A 24,491-nucleotide genomic window follows, 5' to 3' on the forward strand; every position below is an offset into this window, starting at 1 on the left:
ACTGTTTATCAAGCCATCTCTAAGTTGCATAAGATCTCTGAATCCATACACGTGGATGTAGGGGATTGGACGCTGCTTGGGTGGTTTTGGGGCCTAATGTCGACTTGGGGTTGGAAAATTCTGATGATTATTGGAGTTGTCGTGGCGTTCCTGTTCACGTGTTGCCTTTGCGTGCAGTGCGGTCCTGCCTTATGTGGCCTCTGTGCTACAACGTGTATGAGACAGCCGCCTGTTACCAATGGGACTCGGTTGGACAGAGCTATGCTACAGCAACATCTAGATGGTCTGATGAATATCGAGTATGATTCCGACTAGTGCTTGCCTACATGAGGGCAAAAGGAGCGTCTGAGGTTCCGTGACAATTGTAAGTGGTGTTTTCGACTCGCACGAATATAGTCAAGTCTGGTATCTATGAACCGCAAATGACGAGTTTAGTGGGTGTACGCAGTTTCGCTGTGCTAACCTAAACCGTTCGTCTGTTACGTGGGTATTTCTATCTGTACCCACGGGTTCCATCTTAGATACGGCATCCATTTTGTCTCTTGCCCTCAAGTAGCCAGCGAACGGACGTTGTCCGCTTCGCGACCCTGGGACTCCCAAGATATTTGCGGAAGACACATGTCCTTTGTAAGTGTCTTTATGATGAGGGGGATGCTACTGTAAAGCAGACGGCGCCGCTCGAGGCTCATCTTGCCGCACGGACTTATTGTCTCAGCCGTGCATCTCATTAGGCACGTCCCTTTTATGCCTGTATCTCGTGTTTCCCGATACCTCCCCTTTTACACCCTTTCCGATCTCCCCACTGTTTCCCTCTTCCTCTGCACCTGTCCCTGTTCCTATTTCGATCTGTTTTACTACTGATTGGAATGCGCTAATGGTGGGAAGATGGGTTTTTACAGTTGGGAACCGCCAAATGTTTCCGCACTTATGTCCCGGACCTTGTGCGTTTCAAAGTGACCAAAACGACCCCTCTGGGGGATGATTGTGGGAACCGGGTCATAAACTTTTGTGTTCAATGTAACTCTATGGGGAAATTGTGTATAAAAGGAGCGATCCACAGAACCAATTTGAAGCAGTCTCCCCAAGTTGCACGAGTTGTACTTGTCGTGATTTCTGTGTTCCCTGCAGCAAATAAACCTTGAATCTTTGACGTCGAAGGAAGTGTCCCGTGTCTCTGTGATTCGTACGCCGGAGCAGGTTACCCACGAAGGTTTCAGGTGTTGTGCCCTGGCACCGCTGGGTTCTAAATAACCCAGTCCTTCACACTGGCCCATAAGGCACTCCACTCGGTAGGTGCCCATTACATTCAGAAACGGCTTTCTTTCTATAAGCCAACTCGATCTCTCAGATCTGAATTTCTTGGCCTGGCAACTGTTCCACCCATTAGGAAAGTCAGGATAGGTGGACGCTCGTTTAAATATCTCGCCCCGAAACTGTGGAACTCCCTTCCCGTCGATCTGCGCCGCATTCCCAATTTGCTGGCCTTTAGAAAGGCCTTGAAAACATGGCTCTACAATCTATAACTGGTATGTTCCCTGCTTCCTTATCTCTCTTTTCAGCTATGGGTCAGAAAGCGCCGGGACACTCCTTGGAGTAGCCGTGCGCTATATAAGACACCCATTAACATTAACATTAACAAAGCAAGTGCAACATCAGAAAATCATACTGGAGAATAACCATATTGATGGACTGACTGTGGAAAAGTTTTCTTTGCTGTGAAAGACCTAATGCAGCATCAGAGTGTCCACATAGAGGAGAAACCATATAAATGTACAGAATGTTGCAAAGCAATTATAACAAATGGAGACCTACAACAACATCAGAAAATCCACACTGGGGAGAAACCATATAAATGTACAGAATGTGACAAATCATTTATAACAAATAAAGATCTAAAACGACATCACAAAATCCACACTGGGGAGAAACCATATAAATGTACAGAATGTCATAAGGCATTTATAAAACTTGGAGAGCTAAAGCCACATCAGAAAATCCACACTGGGGAGAAACCATATAAATGTACAAAATGTGACAAATCATTTAAAACAAATGGAGAGCTAAAGCAACATCAGAAAATCCACACTTTGGAGAAACCATATCAATTTACAGAATGTGACAAATCATTTAAAAGAAATGGCGAGCTAAAGCTACATCAGAAAATCCACACTGGGGAGAAACCATATCAATGTACAGAGTGTGACAAAGCATTTATAATAAATGAAAAGCTAAAGCTCCATCAGAAAATCCATACTGGAGAGAAGCCATATAAATGTACAGAATGTGACAAGGCACTCATTAGAAAGTTACATCTTATGGAACATTAGAAAGTCTACACTGGGGAGAAACCATATAAATGTACAGAGTGTGACAAAGCATTTATAAGAAATGCACAGCTAAAATGACATCAGAAAATCCACACTGGGGAGAAACCATATCAATGTACAGAGTGTGACAAAGCATTTTATAGAAAGTCACATCTAATGGAACATCATAAATTCCACACTGGGGAGAAACCATATCAATGTACAGAGTGTGACAAAGCATTTATAAGAAATAGAGGGCTAACGCAACATCAGAAAATCCACACTGGGGAGAAACCATATAAATGTACAGAATATGACAAGGCATTTATTACTAGTGGAGACCTAATTAAACATCAGAAAATCCACACAGGGGAGAAACCATACCAATGTACAGAATGTGACAAGGCATTCATTAGAAAGTCACAGCTAATGGAACATCAGAAAGTCCACACTGGGGAGAAACCATATCAATGTACAGAATGTGAAAAAGTATTTATAAGAAAATCATATCTAATGGAACATCAGAAATTCCACACTGGGGAGAAATCATATCAATGCACAAATCGACAGCTAAAGCGACATCAAAAGGTCAAAACTATGGACAAACCATATCAATGTACAGAATGTGACAAAGCATTTATAATAAATGAAAAGCTAAAGCTCCATCAGAAAATCCATACTGGAGAGAAGCCATATAAATGTACAGAAAAAACCCCCCGCTCTACTGCTTTGTTCCTATGCAAGAGTGTTTCTACTGTGTGACTTCCCCCATTTCGATAAACTTCTGAAATAACTGCAGCTGTTGATGGGCAAACTAACAAAAGTGCGTGCTAAGGCGAGAGCCCGACGGCTTAAAGCTACAGAAGAGACTGCATCTGAAAAGTCAACGGACCTGATGGAAAGCAGGGCAGAAATTTCTTTGGTGAGTTCCGAGGGGGAGAATGAGGCAATTATAGAGTCCCCTGATATTCCTGATACTTTGGGGAATGTTCGCCCATTTGAGACTCTGCAAACTGACTCTGATTCCGTGCCTGTAGTAGACACTAGTACACAGCTGAAGGCATTGTCTACTAACAAACCTTTAAGACAATTTCCATTGTTCGAGCCTAGAAATAACTCGCCCGCGCCCACGCCGAGCAGTTCTGTTATCACCCAGCCTAATCCTGGTTCAGTCTGTGCTCTAGATTTAAGTACAGCTCATGTTGCAACAGTAGTCACTAACTTGAATAATGGAGCTGATAGCCAGGTGGCTCAAGACGCAAGTCATGGAATGCAAGTCAGGGAGAAACAAACGGGTTTGACGAGCCCTACCCTGTCTTTGAATACTCAGACTAACCAGACAACTGGCTCAAATACAATGCAATTGTCAGTCAAGGACATGCTTAACCTAATTTTGGCTGAGATTCGTGAACTGAAACAGTCTCAACAGTCTCAAAAAGCAGAACTTGCTGGAATTCAAAATCGTTTGGACAAAATTGAGGATATTGTCACTTCTTTCCCACCTCGTCCTCAGGAGGCTGAGGCCAGAATTTCAAGCCTAGAGGATGAAATTCCCAAACTTCAAAAGGACGTCAAGGATGTTTATAAATCGTCTAGGACTTTGGAATCCAAGTTTGATGAGTTGGAAAATTACAATCGTAGATCTAATCTGCGAATAGTAGGGGTCCCGGAGAAAATTGAGGGCTCGGATATGGTTCAGTGGGTCACCTCTTTTATATCACATGAAGTCATTCCGGAATTTAAAGGTGATTTGACAATCACCCGAGCTCATCGTGTGCCTGCTCAGCCATTTCCGAACTCTCCTTTTCCCCGCACTATCTTGGTTAAATTTGATGACTTTCGGGTTAAAGAGACAATTCTGACAAGAGCCATTAAACAGGGTCAGTTTGCAGCTAATGCAACTTCAAAATGCCGGATTTTTTCCGATATGTCCGCCGCTGCTGCGAAACGCAGAAAAGAGTTTGTGAAACTTCTGCACCTGTTTAAAGCTAGAGGGGCACAAGCCTCTATAGCACAACAGTCGAAATTAAAAGTGTTGATTAAAGGCAAATTCCACTTGCTAACAGATATAGATGAAGCCAACGATTTGCTTAGCCAAATGTCACCCGGATAAATGATTTAGGCTAACTCTATGTTTCCTAGCATACTTTGTGCCTATATATATTTTTTTTTTTCTCTTTTCGTTTTTTTTTTATAGATATGGTGGATTTGGTGGATCTGGTGGAGGGGTGAGGGAGCGGGAGGGCTGGGCAGGGAACGGGGTGTTATTGCAAGACACCTCTATGGTTGGGGGGAAGACCCGGTGGCGAGCGTGGGGGAGAGTGCTAGGAGGAGAGCCATGGGTGAGGGGGGGGAGGCGAAAAAATAGAAAAATTGAAGTTGTTTTCAATGGATTTAAATGTGGTAAGATCTTGCATTTTTGGTATACTGGTAGGCAATTGTGCATATATATGTGTAAATTAAGTTGTTTTGAGATAAAAAAAATTGTACTTCTTTGTGCAATTAATTCTGCTTCATGTCGCTTAGGATGGGGTTGAAACTGATATCCTTTAATGTGAATGGTCTGAATAACGCTAGAAAAATGTGTGCAATAGAGTCCTGGATTAGAACTGAAAATCCTACAGTGATCATGTTACAGGAGACTCATATAGCTGTCGCCAAAAAAGAGGATTTTAAAATGTTTAAATCCTGGGCTTCTTTTTGGGGGTTTTCGTGCGCCACGGATTCACAACGAGGTGTTGCTTTATTTATAAATAAAAATTTAGAGATTGAGATAGTCCAGACTGAAAATGATTCTTCAGGTCGTTGGTGTTGGGTTTCATGTAAAGTTAAAAATCATCACTCCTTGATTACCTTTGTTTGCTTTTATGCCCCTATAGAGGATAATCCCCAGATTTACGATGCTCTGTTTCAATCTCTTCTATTGATTGGTGGAGATATCATTATAGGTGGCGATTTTAATATACTCATGAACCCTAATTTAGACTCCACATCATCTCTTAAGAGGCAGTCTAAGCCTAGATCTCTTAAGACTATTCTAAATTATATATCTTTATTTGGTCTATGTGACCCGTGGCGTGTGAGAAACTCTCTGAAAATGGAGTATACCTGCTGGTCAGGAAGGTATAAATCCTCATCTCGTGTAGACTTTTTTTTAACATCTAGACAGCTTAAATTCAGTTCACAGAGATTTTACCACAATGGCTTTTCAGACCATGCTATGATAGTGATTAATTTTGACTATGCGGAGACTACTAAGGTTTCGAAAAGATGGATGTTTAATAAAATGTATTTACAGAATTTGAACTGGAGATCAGCAGTAAAGGTGGAGATAGCAGAGTACATTAACCGAAATATAGGCACAGCCCCTCTTCATATTATTTGGGACTCGTTAAAGGCTTTTTTGCGGGGGGTTTTATTAGCAAAGATGCGGCTGAGTGGTGTGCTGTGAAAAAGAAAAGGAACTCCTTGCTTCAAAAAATTCAGGATTTAACATTAAGCTATCAACATCAACCAAATTATGCAGTTTTATTTCAATTGAGGGAAGGTAAACAAGCGCTTAGTGCTCATTATTATGAGCAAAGTGAATTGGTGTTTCAGAAACAATCACAAAAAGTGTACGAAGAGAGTAACTTTTCAGGGAAATTTCTAGCCTGGCAAGTAAAAAAACAGGCGGCTTCAAATTTGATTCATTCCTTAAAAGACCCTCTCACTCATTCCGATATATTTGATCAGGCTGAAATAAATAATATCATGCTTAAACATTACGAGAGTACTTACTCTGTAAAACATATTTTCGATCCTCAAAAATTATCAGAGTTTTTAGACCGACATGAAATTCCAAGTCTACCCTTCGAAGATCAGAGGCATATGCAAAGACCTTTTTCTAAAACAGAATTGGAAGAAGTTGTTAAAAACCTTCCACTAGGCAAGGCTTGTGGTCCCGATGGCTTCCCCTCAGAATTCTTTAAAGCTTTTTTTAACTCCTTCAGTGACTTATTTTTGTTATTGTTGAACTCAATGCTGGAAGGAGGGCAAGTCCCGGAATCCTTCCATGAAGGTACAGTCATTAGTTTTTTAAAGAAAGGGAAAGAATCCAAAGACCCGAACTCATACAGGCCAATTACTTTATTAAATTCCGATTATAAAATAACTACTAAGATGCTTTCACTCCGCCTTAATGATCATGCGGCGGACTTGATTCATCCAGATCAAAACGGTTTTATAATAGATAGACAATTATTTACTAACACACACTTTTTAGTTGAAGCATTAGATTATTTTGAAGCACGTGGGATGCAGGCCTTGGTATTACTTTTAGATGCAGAAAAAGCTTTTGATTTGGTGGTATGGGACACTCTTTTCCTTATTTTATCAAAGTTTGCCATCTCTCAACGCATCATCAATTTGATAAAGAATTTATATGTTGGTGCTAGAGCAAACATAATTATTAATAAATCATTAGCAGGCTTAACTTCAGTACAACGTGGCACTAGGCAAGGCTGCCCTTTATCACCTATTCTTTTTGCTTTCTTTATCGAACCATTAACTATTGCTATCAGGACTTGTTTTCAGATTAAATCTCTAGTTACCTCCATGGCCAAAATCAAACTCTACGCAGATGATATCATGTTACTTATTAAACCGTATTTGGAATCACAGACCCATATTTTTCAAATTTTTAAAGAGTTCGAATCTTTAGGAGGTTACCGGATTAATAAAAAAAAAGACAGAAATATTGGTTTGTGGGGGTGCAGACCCAGTTCTTCACAAAGATTTACAAGGCTGTATTAATTCAAAACCGAAAAGATATCTGGGAATTTGGTTCTCTTCCAATATCTTGGATTTATATACACTCAATTTCATACCATTAATAAAAAAAGTTCAATCTATATTTGCTTGATGGGACCCTTTGCCTTTGACTATTCTCGGTCGCATCAATTTAATTAAAATGTCAATCCTTCCTCTTTTTAATATTTTGTTTGCTTCAATTCCAGTCTATTTGCCAGGTACTTTTTTCTCCAAAATAGAATCTATGTTTTCCAAATTTATTTGGGCAAAAAAAACACCCAGATTAGATATACGGACATTAACTGCAGAAACTGATTATGGAGGTCTTTCTTTTCCAAATTTGAAAGATTATTACTTTGCTTATTTTGCACAGTATTTAGAGAGATTTAAAAACAGGAATGCAGCTACTAGTTGTTTTTTAAATTTTTTCTTTGATCTGAGATGTTCAGAAATTCAAATTCCATCCCCTTTGTTCATTCCGAAATCTCCCAAATTTGTGCGGTATAAAATCCTAAATTGGTTTTTTAAACGACGCAATGCAATGATTAAGAGATATTCACTTCCACCCTTTCATTTACTAACTCCTTTAATTGGAGTGTTTTCCTTTTTAAAGATCAAAATCGATCCCATTGTTATAGAAAATTGGGACCGGGCCGGGTTCAGAACATTAGCAGACTTTTTGGTCAGCGGGACTTGGCTCTCTGTTAACGAGATGTCAGGTCGAATTGTTGGTAATTTTTTGCTAATGGGCTCCTATTCTAATTTAATTTATCCTATGTTGGCACAATTAGATCCCGGTATCATTTTGAATTATACTTCTACTCTTGTTTTAGATCTGTTTGTTAATAATTCGGAGAAGAAACCCGGAGCATGGAAACAGTGTCTAATTCAAAGTCGGGAGGTAGAGTTGACTGCTAAAGCAATCCGTAAATGGTACACTCAGGAAAATTTAATTTTGTCACCGGAAATATGGAAAACTATTAATCAGTTTAATTTCTGTGTACTACGTGGTGCCAATTGGCGCCGGATGTTGTATTTTAGCAAGTGGCTATTATATCGTATGCCAGTAATAATTGCTAAAATGTATGATAATGCATCTGCTTTCTGTTTCAGACAATGTAATTGCGAACAAGCCAATTGGTCACACATTATAGTATTTTGTCCCAAAATTAAGCATTTCTGGGAAGAAATTATTGGTTTTTTAAAAACTTATTGTATGTTATCAGTCCCATGCAATGCAACAATGTTATTATTTGGTTATGATCAAGTCACCTGGCAAAATTGATATATATTATAATGGCTGTGGCTAGATCCTTATTATTGCAGAATTGGCTTTCAACCTGTATCCCGACGCTGCAGGAATGGCTGGAAAAAATGAAAAGGGTTAGGAAAAGCGAACTGTTATATGCTCAAAGAGTTGGGGGCATTCGAAAATTCGATCAAATCTGGGGATGTTATTTTGAGTAAATTGGTGTGACGTTATGTTAAGTTGAAATCAAATGTAAATATTTATTTTGCTGTGATTTTCAGTATTCTTCGATCTATGCTGCATAAAACCTGAACACAACTTCAATAAAAAGAATTTTTAAAAAATGTACAGAATGTGACAAATCATTTTTAATCAATGGAGAGCTTAAGCAACATTAGAAAATCTCCACCGGAGAGAGACCATTCAACTGCATTGAATGTGAGAAGGCATTTATTAGAAAGTAGCATCTTATGGAACATCAGATAGTCTACGTAGGAGAGAAACCGTAGGAGAGAAACCCTATGAATGTGCATAACACAATAAGATATTTATTACTAGGTCAAGATAAATACTACATCAGAAATTCCACACCGGTGAGAAATGATTTGGCTGTACTGAATGTGACTTAGCCGTTATTACAAAGCAAAGTTTAAAAATACATCCGAATGTTCACACATGAAAGAAACCATATAATTGTGCAAAATGTGACATAGCACTTATTCCAAATGGAGGGTGACCATTCAACTGCACTGCACGTGACAAGGTATTTATTATAAAGAGAGAGTTAAAGGAATATCAGCGTCCACACTGGGGAGAAACCACATGAATTTATAGAATGTAACAAGGGATTTATTACAAAGCAAAATGTATTACAAGATAAGGAAGTTCACATAGGGGAGAAAACATATGTATGTTCTGAATACCACAAAACATTCATAACAAAGGGAAATCTGAAGCAACATCTGAAAATATACAGAGCAGGAAATCCAATGTATGTACAGAGTTTAATAAAGTCTCCCACAGGAAGAATAAGCTAATGCAGCATAAACAAATACACACTAGAGAGAAACCCTATTAATAAATAGAATGTGACAAGGGATCGATTACAAAACAAAATGTAATATATCAGAATGTTCACACAGGAGAAAAACTCAATAAATGTGTTGAATGTGACCATGCGTTCATCAATGGAGAGCTAACTTGGCCTCAAAAGTCTACCCTGAAGACCGCACTGAATGTAGCAAGGCAATTATTGGCAAGGGAGAGTTAAAACCGCATCAGCAAGTCCCCACTGAGAAAAATCTATATGAATCTACAGACTCAATCAATCAATGGGTATTAAGCGTGGCAAATCATCAGTGAGGTTCTCAAGGCGCTGGGTGAGGAGTTATTGTCCGGAGGGACGATCAGTTGAACAGCCAGGTCTTGAGTCCTTTCCAGATTCAGTGATGAGGCAGATATCAGGTGCAGGGGGAGTTCATTCCAGGTCTTTGCAGCCAGGTGGGAGTAAGAGCAACCTCCGTTCCTTGTGCCTTAGACTCTAGGAGTTTAAGCTAGGAAGAGGGAGGCGGAATGCTGGTATCTGGCGGGGAGCCATCTAAAGATTGTGTGGCGCATGCGCATTGTGAGGAAACAGATGGCGGAGATCATGTTGATTTGAATTCTTAATAGAGAGCTTGTTGTCCAGGACAATGCTGGAGTCACGGGCATGGTCAGTAGGGGAGGGGAAGAAGCAACATCTGAAAATATACAGAGCAGGAAATCCAATGTATGTACAGAGTTTAATAAAGTCTCCCACAGGAAGAATAAGCTAATGCAGCATAAACAAATACACACTAGAGAGAAACCCTATTAATAAATAGAATGTGACAAGGGATCGATTACAAAACAAAATGTAATATATCAGAATGTTCACACAGGAGAAAAACTCAATAAATGTGTTGAATGTGACCATGCGTTCATCAATGGAGAGCTAACTTGGCCTCAAAAGTCTACCCTGAAGACCGCACTGAATGTAGCAAGGCAATTATTGGCAAGGGAGAGTTAAAACCGCATCAGCAAGTCCCCACTGAGAAAAATCTATATGAATCTACAGACTCAATCAATCAATGGGTATTAAGCGTGGCAAATCATCAGTGAGGTTCTCAAGGCGCTGGGTGAGGAGTTATTGTCCGGAGGGACGATCAGTTGAACAGCCAGGTCTTGAGTCCTTTCCAGATTCAGTGATGAGGCAGATATCAGGTGCAGGGGGAGTTCATTCCAGGTCTTTGCAGCCAGGTGGGAGTAAGAGCAACCTCCGTTCCTTGTGCCTTAGACTCTAGGAGTTTAAGCTAGGAAGAGGGAGGCGGAATGCTGGTATCTGGCGGGGAGCCATCTAAAGATTGTGTGGCGCATGCGCATTGTGAGGAAACAGATGGCGGAGATCATGTTGATTTGAATTCTTAATAGAGAGCTTGTTGTCCAGGACAATGCTGGAGTCACGGGCATGGTCAGTAGGGGAGGGGAAGAAGCCAGGTTCTGCTGACCACCATGCGTTGCTTCAAGGAGATGCATGGTTACTGAAGATGAGGACTTCTGTCTTGTCCATGTTCAGTTTTAGGCAGTTGTACTTCATCTAGTCGGTGATGTTGGCCGTGCACCTATGAAAGTTGTCTCTGGAGGTAGTTAGGTGGGTCTAGTCGGTGTAGATGACCTTTAGCCTGTGCGACCTGACAATGTTGGCTAGGAGTGTCGTGTATGTGCAGGAGAAGGGGCCTAACAGAGGATACTTGTGAGGAGCTGCAGATGATGTCCTTGGGTTCAGGAGTAGTGCGGGAGTCAGATTGAGTTTTTCTAAGGAGGTAAGAGGTGATCCATTTGAGGGCATTTCCTTGGATTCCGATGTGGTAGAGCTTGTTGATCAGGATTTGGTGGGAGACCATGTTAAAGGGAGCTGAGAGGTCAAGGAAGATGAGGGCTGCAGTCTCACTGAGGTCCAGGAGGGCTCTGATGTCATTTATGGCTGCTATCAGGGCGGTCTCTGTGCTTTGATTGGCTCGGAAGCCGAACTGGGAGGAGTTCAGTAGGTTGTTGTGCTCCAGGTATCTGTTCAGCTGCCTCTTGATCGACCTCGCGAAGACTTTGGCCGAGATTAAGAGCAGGGGTATCAGTCAGGAAATCTTCAGCTGCTCTAGGTCTGCTGAAAGTTTTTTCAGGAGGGGTTTCACTCCTGCGTGTTACCACTCTTCTGGCAAGGAGGCCATGGCGATAGATCTGTTCAGTGGTTTTGTGAGCTCTAAGCTGATCGCCTTGCTCCTGAGGTTAAGGATAAGGTGGGGGCATGGATCAGTGGGTACCCTAGAGTGCATCAACTTCATTATAGAGGTGGTGTCTTGTGCGATGAGGAGGTCCCAGGAAGCGGCCGGAGGTTGGAGTTGGTGTCAGTGTGTCTGAGGAGGTCGAGGCTGTCACTTGCAGAGAGCTGAGATTCAAAGTCCCTGTTGATGATGGCGATCTTCTAATGGAAGTAATCAGCAAGCATGTCGCACAGATCCCAGAAGGGAGTTATGATATTCTGAGTGGACGCAGGGTTGCTGAATTCCCTAACGATGGCGAAGAAGCACATAGAGCAGACACGACACACCTGGGTCTTGAAAGAGAGGTCGTTGTCAAATTTAAACCCCAGATTTCTGGCCAAATCCACCGGATTAGGTCGTGGGTTCAGCTCCAAGGGCCACTACAAATTAGAAGGTGGTGGTGACACCTGACTGAAGAAAAAAACCTCTGTTTTCTCAACTTTTTAAGCAATTCTAAATCATCCAGGCCAAGATGTCTTTCCAGCATTGCTTAAAGTTGAGAAAGGCAGCCTCCAAGTGTTCTTTGAAAGAGAACACCAGCTGAGTATCATCACCGTAGGAGACTACTCTCATACCCCATGGGTCAATCTAAGGCAGGTTAAAGAGCCAGGTTTTTAGTGCCTTCCTAAAGGCCTGTCCTGACTCCATCTTGCGTAGGTGAAGGGGCATAGCTTTCCAGAGATTCGTAGTTTTCACTATGAATGTTCTGCCACCTATCCTGGTGTTAAGGAAGCAAGGAACCCTGAGCAGTCGCAGGTGGTTTGATCTCAGGGCCTGTCTTGCTGGTATATTTGCAATCTCTGACTCAGATAACCAGGGCCATGATATCTGGTGACTCTGTAGGCCAAAGTGAGCGCCTTGAACTCGATCCTCCAAATAACAGGAAGACAAAGGAGTGTCCCCGTTAATGTGGGGAAATGTGATGGCAAAGCGGCAAGTTCCTAATTAGTCTGGCCACGGCATTTTGAATTATCTGCAGCCTGAGGACCAGATAAGCTGGCAGCCCTAGATAAAGACTGTTCGATAATCCAGCTTGGAGGTCACCAGTGCATGGACTGTAGTCTTCTTGTAGTCATCTGGCAGGAAGTGTAAGAATTTTCTCAAAGCTCCTAACTTCCAGAAGCATATAGAGCAGACACGGCACACCTGGGTCTTGAAAGAGAGGTCGATGTCAAATTTAAACCACAGATTTCTGGCCAAATCCACCGGATTAGGTGGTGGGTTCAGCTTCAAAGGCCACTACAAATTAGAAGGTGGTGGTGATGCCTGACTGAAGAAAAAAAACTCTGTTTTCTCAGCTTTAGGCAATTCTAAATCATCCAGGCCAAGATGTCTTTCCAGCATTGCTTAAAGTTGAGAAAGGCAGCCTCCGGGTGTTCTTTTAAAAGAGAACACCAGCTGAGTGTCATCACCGTAGGAGACTACTCTCATACCCCATGTCTGAACCAGGGTCGCTAAGGGGCCACATATACACTGAAAAGTAACGGGCTCAGCGCTGAATACCGGGGTATCTTGCAAACAAGGGGTTTCTGGGAGGAGACATAAGGTCGTAGCAACACTTGTGAGCGATTCTCCATGAACGACTGGAGCCAGGACAGAGCAGTACCCCTCACTCCCACCTGTCTCAGTCTCTCCAGTAGAATAGGCTGGGCCACAGTGTCCAAAGCTGTGGACAGGTCCAGCAACACCAGCTTAACTCAGGTGCCCTGGTCCACAGATTCAAGCACAGTTTCAGAGAGTTCAAAAAGTGCGGACTCCGGTCTGTACCCCATTCTAAAACCCCGATTGCAAATATTGAAAGGAAAGCAGTTGTCCAATTCAAGGAATTCAGCCAGGGGCTTCTGGACTTCCTTCTCTGGAATTTTCGCTGGAGCTGGCAGTAGGGAGATGGCCCTAAAATTCTTGTGTTCTGCTGGATCCACATCTGGTTTCTTAAATAGAGGGAGCAAGGATACTTTTTTCCAGGCAGCTGGGTAAATGCGGTTGTCAGGGAGGAGTTCCAGATTTGGTTCTAAAGCAGATTGAGCCAAGGGGCCAGTGTGACACCTCGGGCGGCAACTGGCGGAATTCAGACCAGGTGCCGCGAGGGTCTGGGGTTAGACTTGGCACATGGGAGGACGTTGACAGAAGAAAGGTGAAGTAGATCATTTGAATCTTTTCCTCAAAGTAGTCTGACAGGTCAGCACAGAGGGTAGAAGATGGCGTTTCTGTACTGTCCGGAGCAGTGGGAATAGTAAAGCTCTGGACAATTTTAAACAATTCTTTGACTGAGTTGTCAGATTGTTTGATTTGGTTAGAGAAATATAGTACTGCTTTTAAGCCTATGGAATTTTTTCAATGCCTTTTTGTAGTCATTTAGCCACTGGATCAAAGGATTTTCTCCAGGAACGTTCTAATTTCTTGCAGAAACTTTTCTTTGTTCGTGATTCTGTGGCGAACCAGGTGGCTCAGGGTTTCCTTCTTGAAGATGTCACCGACTTAAGTGGGGTGACACTGTCTAAGACTGAGGTGACCCAGTGATTTAAGCTGGATACATCACTGTCGGGATCACCCGTTCGCTGGGGGAGAGCATCTTCGAGTGCTGATTCCATAGCTTCTGGGGTGACCCTCCTCCAGTTTCTCCTCCTGTCAGAAATCGACCAGGAGTTAGACCGATTGGATTCAAGCCAAAAACAGAATGATATCAGAAAGTGGTCCGTCCAGGTCAGGCGTACTGGTGCCTCCACTTTAAGGTTAGGATTATTGGAAAACATAAGGTCAAGAATGTGGCTCACCGTATGCGTAGGGGCTGTCACCCATTGTGTGAGATTTAAATTCTCTGGAGTTTCTTCCAGCAATAATGCCTGGGAACATTTTTCATAAACCACATGGATGTTGAGGTAGCCAACACAGTTATATTAGTGTACTTCAGAGAGAGATGAGCAACAATGTTGCAGAGCTGTAACAGGTGTCAGGATGGGCTGTCAGGAGGTCTATATACCAACATCCCGGCAAGCGAGGAGGAGGAGGGTGAGATTCTGACACAGGTCAGAGCCTCAATGTTCCCAGTGTGCTCCATTCTCCTACTGGAGATCTCCCAAACATCCCTCAGGATAACAGCCATACCCCCTCCTCTCTTGTTGCCACCATGATTGGCACAAGTAATCCAAAAGCCGCTGGGTTTTGCCAGCATCAGGTTAGGGTCAGTGCCCTTCCTCAGCCAGGATTTTACTAGAAGCATAAGATCCCAGGGGTTTGACTCCAGGGAGAGCCAAATGTCCTCTTGCGTGTTTGGGTAAAGATCCACAGTTGATCAAACAGACTTTGACATTAAAGCTATTGGCCAAGGGGGGCACCAGAGGGGGTTTCTACGTGGTCATACTGCCACTCGCCCTACCTCCGCTAACCACCGTATTAAAGAGGCATGTGTGGGACTGTCACTGCCTGTCTCTGTAGGTGCAGTTAATGGGCCATTAGGCTGCCGCATTTGTCCCCCCCGCTATAAAATGCATGCTTCAGCCAAAGCACAGAATATTCCGCCCTATAGAGGTCAAGGCGGGCCAGCTGTGACCAACTCGCTTTCAATTTCCTCCCAAATTCGAGTGGCTCCCTTCCTTTTATGGATCCCTTCTAATTCAAGCACCAGCTCAGAGAGTTCAGCTCTCTTCTCTTTATGGACCTTATTGTCTGCAGCAGAAGTGGCTATGAGATCGCCCCGGGCTACTAATTTGAGGGTTTCCCAAAGGGAGACAATGGAAGTGTCATGTGTGTCGTTGATAGCTAAGAAGTCTTACAGCATTTTTGTGAGGTGAGTAACTACTTCAGGGCGGTAGAGGAGTGTGTCCCTAAGTTTCCAGGAGTTTGGCGGTCTGGTGTTGGGAGAAAACAATAGGGTCGTAGTGAGAGCCGCATGATCTGAGAGCATTTGAGGGTCAATGACTCAGGACTGCGCCGTGTGTAAGTCCCCCGAATATGAGAGTAAAATGTGTTGTCAAGTGTATGAGGGTGGAGTTGGCGCCACAGATCTACTAATCCTAAGTCATGCAGCCATCGACGGCGGGCTTCGGAGAGAGCGACCGTCGATCCCTGCGGCTGTGCGCAAGGATCAAGCTTACCGTCGAACATGCTATTGAAATCCCCCCCCCATGAGCATTTGTCCATCGGGCGTGTAGGTTAAGTCCCTTATTGCTTTGTGGAGAAATATCTCTTGTCCCTTGTTAGGAGTGTATATGTTGGCCAGTGTCAAGGTGTGCCCTCCTATGGTCACCGAATGTGCCAAGAGCTGCCCCTTAATCTCCATCACCTTGGCCCCCACCCTCCCAGGAAACGTACGTGCAACCAGGATGGCTACCCCGGCCCTTTTGGTGGGTAAGGAAGAGTAATACTGGTGTGGGAAAGCCTTGGAGCGGATTCTGTGGGTGTCGCTGGGCATCAAGTGGGTTTCCTGCAGTAGGCAGACATGAACCTCAGAAGTTTCCAGATAAGACAGGATTGCTTTACGCTTAATTGGGTTGTTTAGCCCCTTCACATTCAGAGTAAGAATTTTAACACTCCTCTATACTATGCGGGGGGAGAACCATGCTCTGCAGGAGTCTGAAGGCCAGACTAATGGTAGGTCTCTGTGAAGCAAGGTAGCCCAGATGATGCACATATAGTATGCATGGGTAACTAACCTGCATGCGCGCAAAAGAGATTCAGCAAGGGGGAGGAGACCCCAACTTAGAGAAAAACAAAACCCAGAAAAAGCAAAAACAGAAGAATCATAAAATCAAAGTAAATGTCAAGAGCTTCCTGCTCCTAGAGAAAAGGGTGCTTGTGACCCGAGCTCCCCGCTCCCACCAGAAGGCTCATGAGAAATTAACAACTCAATATGCTAGAGGCAAGGGTGTGCTTTCAAAAAGTCATACAAATGACAGGGGTCTCATTCTGAAGATGCTCCTGCGAGGGATGACAGCACTCCTCGTAACGCCTCTCCTACAGTGTCTGGATCAGGGCGCGCCATGGACCACGGGGCGTAATGGTGGTCCAGCCATGACTGCTTCGGCATCTGCGGGTCCACGAGTTCTGGCTCAGGTGTTCCGGTGCAGGTTCCTCAATGCTCAGGAGTTTGTAGGCTGCTGAAAGTGAGCGGATTTGCCTCAGCCCCCCCTTGTAAGGAAAGATCAGCTGAAATGGATGCCCCCAGGAATACTTTATGCCAGAGTCGCGGAGGTGGAGTGTGATGAGGACTTACGCTTGAGCTGCATGGAGGCAGCCAAGTCCTGGAATAAAGTGGGAGTCTGGCCCTGGTACGTGAAGGTTGGATTCAGCCGAGACTAGCAGAGGATTATCTACTTTAGTTGGTAATTGTGGACACAGGTTAAGATATCTGCTGGAGGTGCAGGGGCCACCCTGCGTGGGCCCACCTTGTGAGTGCAATCCAGTTTGACCGGGAACTCTAGGTCTTCCCCCAGTATGGAGCGGAACAGACCTGCAGCGAGGGCCTAGATATCCCCATCACCGCCATCGTCATCATACCCCTGATGCGGATGTTATTCCAACGGGACCTGTTTTCTAAGTCCTCGGTATGGACCTGCAAGTCCAGATTCTGCTCCTGTAGCAGGATGACTTCCTGTTGGAGGTTCTCCAGTTCCTAATCCCTTCCAGTTTCGTGCTCTTCTAGTGTGTGCACTCGTTCCCCCGGTGAGTCCACGACGCGGCTTATGTCCCGTAGGTCCACCTGGAGGTTGCGCTTCATGGTGGCCATGTCATCTCGGAAAGAGGAAAAGAGGGACTCCAAGAAGGAGCATCTGACCGGGCCCTCCGGGCCCTCGCTTTCCTCAGTGTTGTGCGCGTGCCCCGGGCTTGTCAGGCACCCCAGCTGTTAAGTAGACTTGATCAGTAGCTCTTTCTCAGACCTGTCCTTTCTGCCTTTGGGTGCAGGCATGTTCTTTTTACGTGTAGGGCCCAGCACCTACATGGGAGCAAATCGCACAGTGGTCTGCCTGTGAGGGAGGCCGTGGGCAAGCATTAGGAAGTAGTATCAGGCCAGAAGACCACAGCTATGTGTCTTCTTGCTCAAACTCCCCTCAGTCACTACACGTGCACAGCACAGTGGAAAAGTGGTAGCCACCAGAGACTGTTTGTGGGCCTTGCCTCCTCCGTGCAGCAGCAATGGTGTCTGTGTCGTGACTGGGGCCCCGGCGATTGCACCCCTGTTTCAGAGATACTGCTCACAAGGGGTTCAAACTACAGCAGCTGGAGTCTAAGAGTCCTCGTGGCCTGAGCGATGTAAGGGGGGGCCTTACCACGCCCCGAGCGAGAAGAAGCTGCGGCTGCACAAGATGAAACACTGGGATTTGGCCGGGTAGCTTGCACAACCCCAGAGCTCTTCAGTATGATGCTGAGGTGTGCAAGGGGCCACTTAGGAAGGGAAGGGCTGGTTGTAGTGCGATGGGGCCCAAAGATCCTCCTCCGCTGTGCCAATGGGTGGCGGGGCCCAGCCAGAGAGTCCAGTTTTCTGCGAGCTTACCTCCAGGCCAAGCAAATGGCTAAGCTGGGTCTAAGGGCCTCACATGTGTGACACAGCACCCAAGTGCACTCCTCTCCTCCTCTACCATCTGGGGTTGCACTGACCAGAAACAATCCAGGCAAATCAGCGTCAATGAGCCACTCTGCTGGTGCTGCAAAGAGGAGGGGAGCAGATAGCTCGAGGGACCCGGGGCACAGTGCAGGCCGCAGGCAGGGCGGCCACTCCCACTTCAGGACCTCGAGGGTGAGGCCTTCAGGCTGTTGCGGTGCCGGGGTCTCACGTGGTCATTGCAGCTCCAGTCGGCCTATGCAGCTCCAGTCCTGGATCAGCCATGACTCTGATTGGAGGAGGCTGCCTTGGAAATGCATTGCGGCAGCCCCCAGGGCACACGGGGGACAGCTGCGGTATTTCGGTCACTCGCCCTCTTTGCCGGGATCACTGTGAGCCTCTCCGGACAGATGGCAGCTCCACCGGACGTTCCTGCTGCTGCAGTTCGGCACCGCACCGGAGCATTAGCGCCACCACAGCTTCTCCCTGTCAGGCAGCACAGCTCCGGGGAGGGATCCCAGACTAATATCAGCACCCCTGCATCGCTGGGAGTGCAGCAGGTAGACTGGTGGGAGCGGAGAGCGCTGAAAGTGCGTCCTAGCAAGACGCCATCTTGGCCATGCCCTAGAAATTGATTTTATTCTACTACATGTTGAATGAGGGCTCTGTTACCTCTGTGGGAAGCATTTAAAGAGTGATTAGGGGTGAATACATATCTAAAAGTCACAGGATATTTTAATTGCTGAGAGATACAATGTCACACCCAGAGCAAGAGATATCATTGCTAGAATGAGAATATGGCAGCTCTTGAATCAGCTGTGTTGCCTTTAATCCCCTGTGCCATTAACAGTTGCACAGGAAGTCTTGTCATTGAGTAAGCTTTTCGCTTTCCTGGGGAGACGTGTTAACGACTCCCAGGAGAGGATACAATAGGGGCCTTCACTGGAAGGATTTTTTCCCCCTCCTGTAGGAAGTCGCATGGATGTTGGCCCAAAAGGTGAGCTTCAAGCAGAAACCACCTTTGAAGGGCAAATGGGAACCACTTGGGAGAGGCGCTGCTGTATTGTCTGGATAGACAGCCTTGCACTAGGGACAGGAAAGGGGGAACCAGTTGCCAAACCGGTTTTTCAGGGGAATTTTGCTCCCTTGGTAGCCACACCTCTGAGTTGGGCTAAGGAGTTCTGGGTGCCAAGAAAATGGTGCAGCTGGCAGACCTCCTGTGACACAACAGTTACAGAAGTCTGCTAAGAGTGAGTGATGGCCCTGATCGTAGCTCCTCTTCGGCGTGCAGAACCAAGGACCAGGACCTGGCTGTCAGAAGTTGCATCTGAGTCTGCTGGACCTGGGAACATTGCCGGAGAAGCTACAGCCCAGGGAAGGATTTGGCTGTGACAGTCATACAGGACAGCAGGCAGTTCAGTGGGAACTGGACTTCTGCCAGGACCGAGAAGACCTCAAGGGACATTGACCCATGCAGCCAGAATCACCTCATCAAACCTGCAGACCAGGGAGCAGCTGCAGGAAGACCACCTTCAACCACATCGTTTCCACACCGCCCTTGAGCATTTTTAGCATGCTGTATCCTTCGCATCAGAACCACTGCCTTAGGAATCCATTGCAACGAGGTTAAAGTGCCAGGGACTGTTGGAAGACTGCTTCTTCTGTAGCAGGAACTATTTCTGAGTGCCTTGTAGGTCCCTACTGAAGTTGGTTGCCCAAAGTAACTCTAACTGACCGCATTACAACTAGTTCAATTTTTTGGTGAAAATAATTTTAATTGCCAAATTTGTTAAATTTGCCATTGCTTATTTGCGGTTAAGTGACATTTTCTGATTTACTATACCTTATAAATTACAGATCCCTCCAGTGGATCATTTTCATTGTGGTTTCTAGAAATATATAAAAATATGCCTTATTTTTATGAATTAGTATCCGATTTCTTGTGTCTACGTTATTTCTTCAATTGTTTTGGTGGTTTCTAAAATGCTTCACACTTGTACCTTTTGTGTAAGTCTTGCTATTAAGAGCCACAGCCACCCAGGGTTGAGCTAACATTTAACAAACTAAACCTACTGATCCTTACAACGTTGGTAGGTGTATTACATGGTGAGGTCACTGTAACACAACCATACCACAGAATATACCCCATTTCCTCACAACCACACACCAATATTCTTTTACAAACTCACTCACAGCATTCCAGACACCTGCTCAGACTTACAGGGAAAGGGAGCACAGCATACAAGACATTTCACACTCCGGATCATACATACATGGTATGGGCACATAGATTGTGGCACGCATTCCAAACACTAGCTCAGACATACAGTGAATGCGAGCACAGGATACGACACAAATTCTATATGCCAGCTGAGACATACAGGTAAAGTTAGCACAGGATGCAACACACAATATGGTCACTAGCTCAGACATACAGGGAATGGGAGCACACAGGATACGACACACAATCCCGACACCGGCTCAGAAATACAGGGAATGCGAGAATAAGATATGACACACATTCCAGACACCAGCTCAGACATACAGGGAATGCGAGCATAGGATATGACACACATTCCAGACACCACTTCGGACATGTAGGGAATGGCAGCACCACATTCAACCCACATTCCAGACCACAGCTCAGACACAGGGAATGAGAGCACAGCATATGATGCACATTCCAGACACCAGCTGAGACATACATAGAATGGGACGACAGGATACGACACACATTCTAGACAACAGCTTAGACCTACAGGGAATGTGAGCACAGGATAAAACACACATTTCAGGCACCAGCACAGCCCTACAGGGAATGGGAGCACAGGATACAACAGGCCTATCTTCATTAATAACGGAAAACAGCTATTACATTGCATATAAGCAACTAGAATGATCATTTACAACCACTCCATCTCCATCATGTCTCATTTACACATTTGTACTGTAAAGAGAGGGGCCCCTTTGAACACCCAATGGGACTGGGGCACTATAACAGTGTAAAAAGGTAAAATCCCAATGGGTAAGTAACTCGTCAATTATCTACAGACACTCAATGAATCTCGAAATTTCATTCACTCCATTCACTTCACCAGGAATGTACTATGACCTCTTACTCAATATACCTCAAAGACCACTGAACTCAATGATTATGAAATTTATTTAGTTGCAAATTCATTTAAAATTTCACATTAAAAGCTAAAATGCAGTAATACAATTTAAAAAAAACATCATACACAATTCATAATCACAAATTAATACAAAAGCATGAATTAAACATATATATAGAGAGTATTACAGCAGACCTAAACAATTGGTCTTGGATAGCTACACATCCCCTATTCAACTTTATAATACAATACTTGGCAACATTGGAGTATTTTTTTGCCGTTAAAGTAGTGCAAAACCAGGGGGTTGTGTATAAATTAGTGTGTGTCGACGCGTTTCGAATTTATTCCATCTTTATCAAGACTAAAAGGATCTCTCTCATTTAGCAGGATACGATTGTTAACAGTTATGCACCTTCTATTTATAAGGTTTAGCTGTTATGTTGACACCCCGGCTTCTATTGCCCAACTTAGTCCAATTTTTGGCCTGAATGGATATTCAATTGCCTAATTGTAGGTGGAGCTCTATATGTTGTTAATGGATATAGGCTCCACTGCTATTTTCTTGTATCCAAGAGTTAATTATTTTAGTGATTCAACCTCTAGATGCGAGCGCGAAGGGCCTCCTTCTATCGAGGTACCGTCTGTGTCCTCCTTTTGAATGTTGGGAATGGACTGGAACTGGTTGGTTCACAAATTATTGTCAGTATGCTGTGTGTCTGTATTAAGCATCTGATTTCCGCATGCAATCCGGTTCCTTTTTACACTCATTTACACATTCACCCAACACCATTCTCTAAAACTCTGCAGTACCCACGAAGACACTAAATGACAATATAGAAGCTGGAATAAAAATAGACCAAGACTTGATCAAAACCTTTTATATACGTGTACACGGGGACCATAGGCTAAGCAACCCAGTTTCCAGTTTCCGTATGTCCAGTGCAATCTCTTATTGTTGTAAACCACAAAGGGCATTTTAATATACATCCAATGAACATACAGTCACAAGGAGCATTTCTACAAATCATACACAATTTCATCTTATGCTGTTGATCTGGAGAGTAGCTCAGAAAGTTATAGGGAGTGGTCCTACTTACCAAAGGGACAGGACACCAATTGACACTATGTCAAGACAAGAATTCCCTTTAGAAAACTTAGGATCGCATACTCAATCACTCACTCCACACTCATACCCCATATACACAGGAGCTATTTAAGTAGCCAAAAGTCAAAAATATGAATGCTTTATTCATCAAGTGGATACAGTGGATAAAAATGTTAAAAACAATTTAAAAATAGATCATTAAACTTGTACATTTAAATACAAATACATCAGAAAATATTGCATGATATATAGCACAAAGTAATTCATTCTATAGTACAAAGCAGCTTATAAGTCAACAGAATGATCCTTAAACATATGATTGTTTAAAAAAAATTCACAACACCAATATTATGCACCGGATTATTGTAAAGCAAGACCAAGAAGCGACGCGTTTCGGTGGTATCCACAGGTCCAAACCACCTTCTTAAGGCTTTTACACAAAAAGTATCCCGACACTTTAAAATCGTGTGAATCTGTAGCGGCGGAAGAAACCTCCTAATCTTCAGGAACCCACCATATTAACAACGTGCGGTTCTATGGTGGGGGAAGAAGCCTCCTAGCCTTTAGTGCCCAGCAATGCAATGGTGTTTGGGCTGTGCAAGGAAGTACTTATCAGTGTGTTGGTTGACATTTGTTTGTACTTACCAGCCTCCACTCCCCCAGAGTCTTTCAGACCAGGGTGTCCCCTGGCCTCGACAGTACATTTTCCGAATAGGGAGTTGGGTATTCCCCTTGTGAGTGCAGGGGTTTGTGTGGTTGGTGTGATATTGGTGTGTGATGTGTGTTGTGTGCTGGGGGATTGTTGGTGCAGGTGTGATGGTGTTAGTGGTGGTGGTGCTGTGTTCTTTTGCCTCTCCTGTCAGATCTGGTGTATGCCCTTCTCTTCTGGAGTGTTGCAAAGGATTGTGGTCAGCTGGTTTTATATTCAGCTGTGTGGGTGTGTCCAAATGGGATTTTGCTCTTAGGTGTGTTGTGGGAGTTGTCCTGGGAATTGTATGTTTTTGTTTTGCCTTTTTTTTCATTGGTATGTGTTTTGTGTATTTGGGGAGCGTGGCTACTTTGATTTGTACAATGTTTGGCATTGCTGCGGTGTAGTCCACCATGTTTTTCATGTATCGTCCGCTGCGGTGGCTTTGCTGCAGCTCTTCTGCTGTCTCTCACATTCACTCCAGTGTGCGACCACGGCGGTCGGAAACAGCGGATCATACCGCCGGACCATTGGGGATATACTAATTTCCTGTGTGGTGTCTCTGCTTTGCTTGTGGCGGGTTGTAGCTTTTCTGCTGCATTTCTGACCGCCGCGGTAGGTTTTTGGACGTCACCGCCCACTTCGGGCGCTATTTGCTAGCTTGCGTCCGCCGCGGTCGGTCTTTTTTGGCGGTTGTTCCTAATTTGACCGCCGGTTTATCAGCGATCCCTGCGGCGTTTTTTTCCCGCCTGCATGGCGGTCGGAGTGGTTTTCCGCCCGTCATCCTAATGGGGCCATTAATCTTCTGGCATAAAAAAAAGAACGTGAACTTGTGTAATGTAACTGTTGCTCATGGGAAGCGCCAACACTTTCTGGTCAGATCGCCCTTTATAAAAATGCAACAAAAGTATGCAGTTTGAAGAGGAAACAGTGGACCGACAGAAGTGAAATCAATCTGTACTCCGTCCATGCTTCTTAGAAACACAAGGAAGTCCCGCAGTAACTGACGCCTGCAAGTGCTACCGGATTAGAAGGAAGTAAAGAGTGATAAAGAAGCCAACGAATGGTAAGTAATGGGCAGGCTTGAAGACCCTTTTTAAAAACTTTATTTACATTTTCTTTTTAGATACAATAAGTCACCTCCAGGTGACAGCATGCTGCAGGCTTGACCTAGAAAGATAGCTAATGTTACTTGCCATTATGTTTGTGTTGTGTCTTGTCCAATATTACCATATCCGATTGAGATCTATAAATACCATTTTGATTACTTTGCTTTCTCAAGTGCGAACCTACAGTGAAGCGCCACTTGTCATGGCCAGAATACTCAATTATTCGTAATAAGAGGGTAAGTAGGGGATGAATGAAG

The 24,491-nt window shown here is 44.3% G+C and overlaps 1 protein-coding gene across 1 annotated transcript in view; it reads left to right on the forward strand.

Moving 5' to 3' along the window:
- LOC147709815 (uncharacterized) overlaps positions 1-3,068 on the forward strand; it is a 1,100,435-nt gene extending 1,097,367 nt beyond the window's left edge. Inside the window, 1 exon segment of the mRNA XM_086926112.1 lies at positions 1,723-3,068. Coding sequence (XP_086782238.1) covers positions 1,723-3,068 — 1,346 coding nt within the window.
- Positions 3,069-24,491: the final 21,423 nt, after the last annotated feature.

This window comes from Lissotriton vulgaris, chromosome 6 (assembly GCF_964263255.1).
Source record: "Lissotriton vulgaris chromosome 6, aLisVul1.2, whole genome shotgun sequence".
NCBI classification, from domain to species: Eukaryota; Metazoa; Chordata; class Amphibia; order Caudata; family Salamandridae; genus Lissotriton; species Lissotriton vulgaris.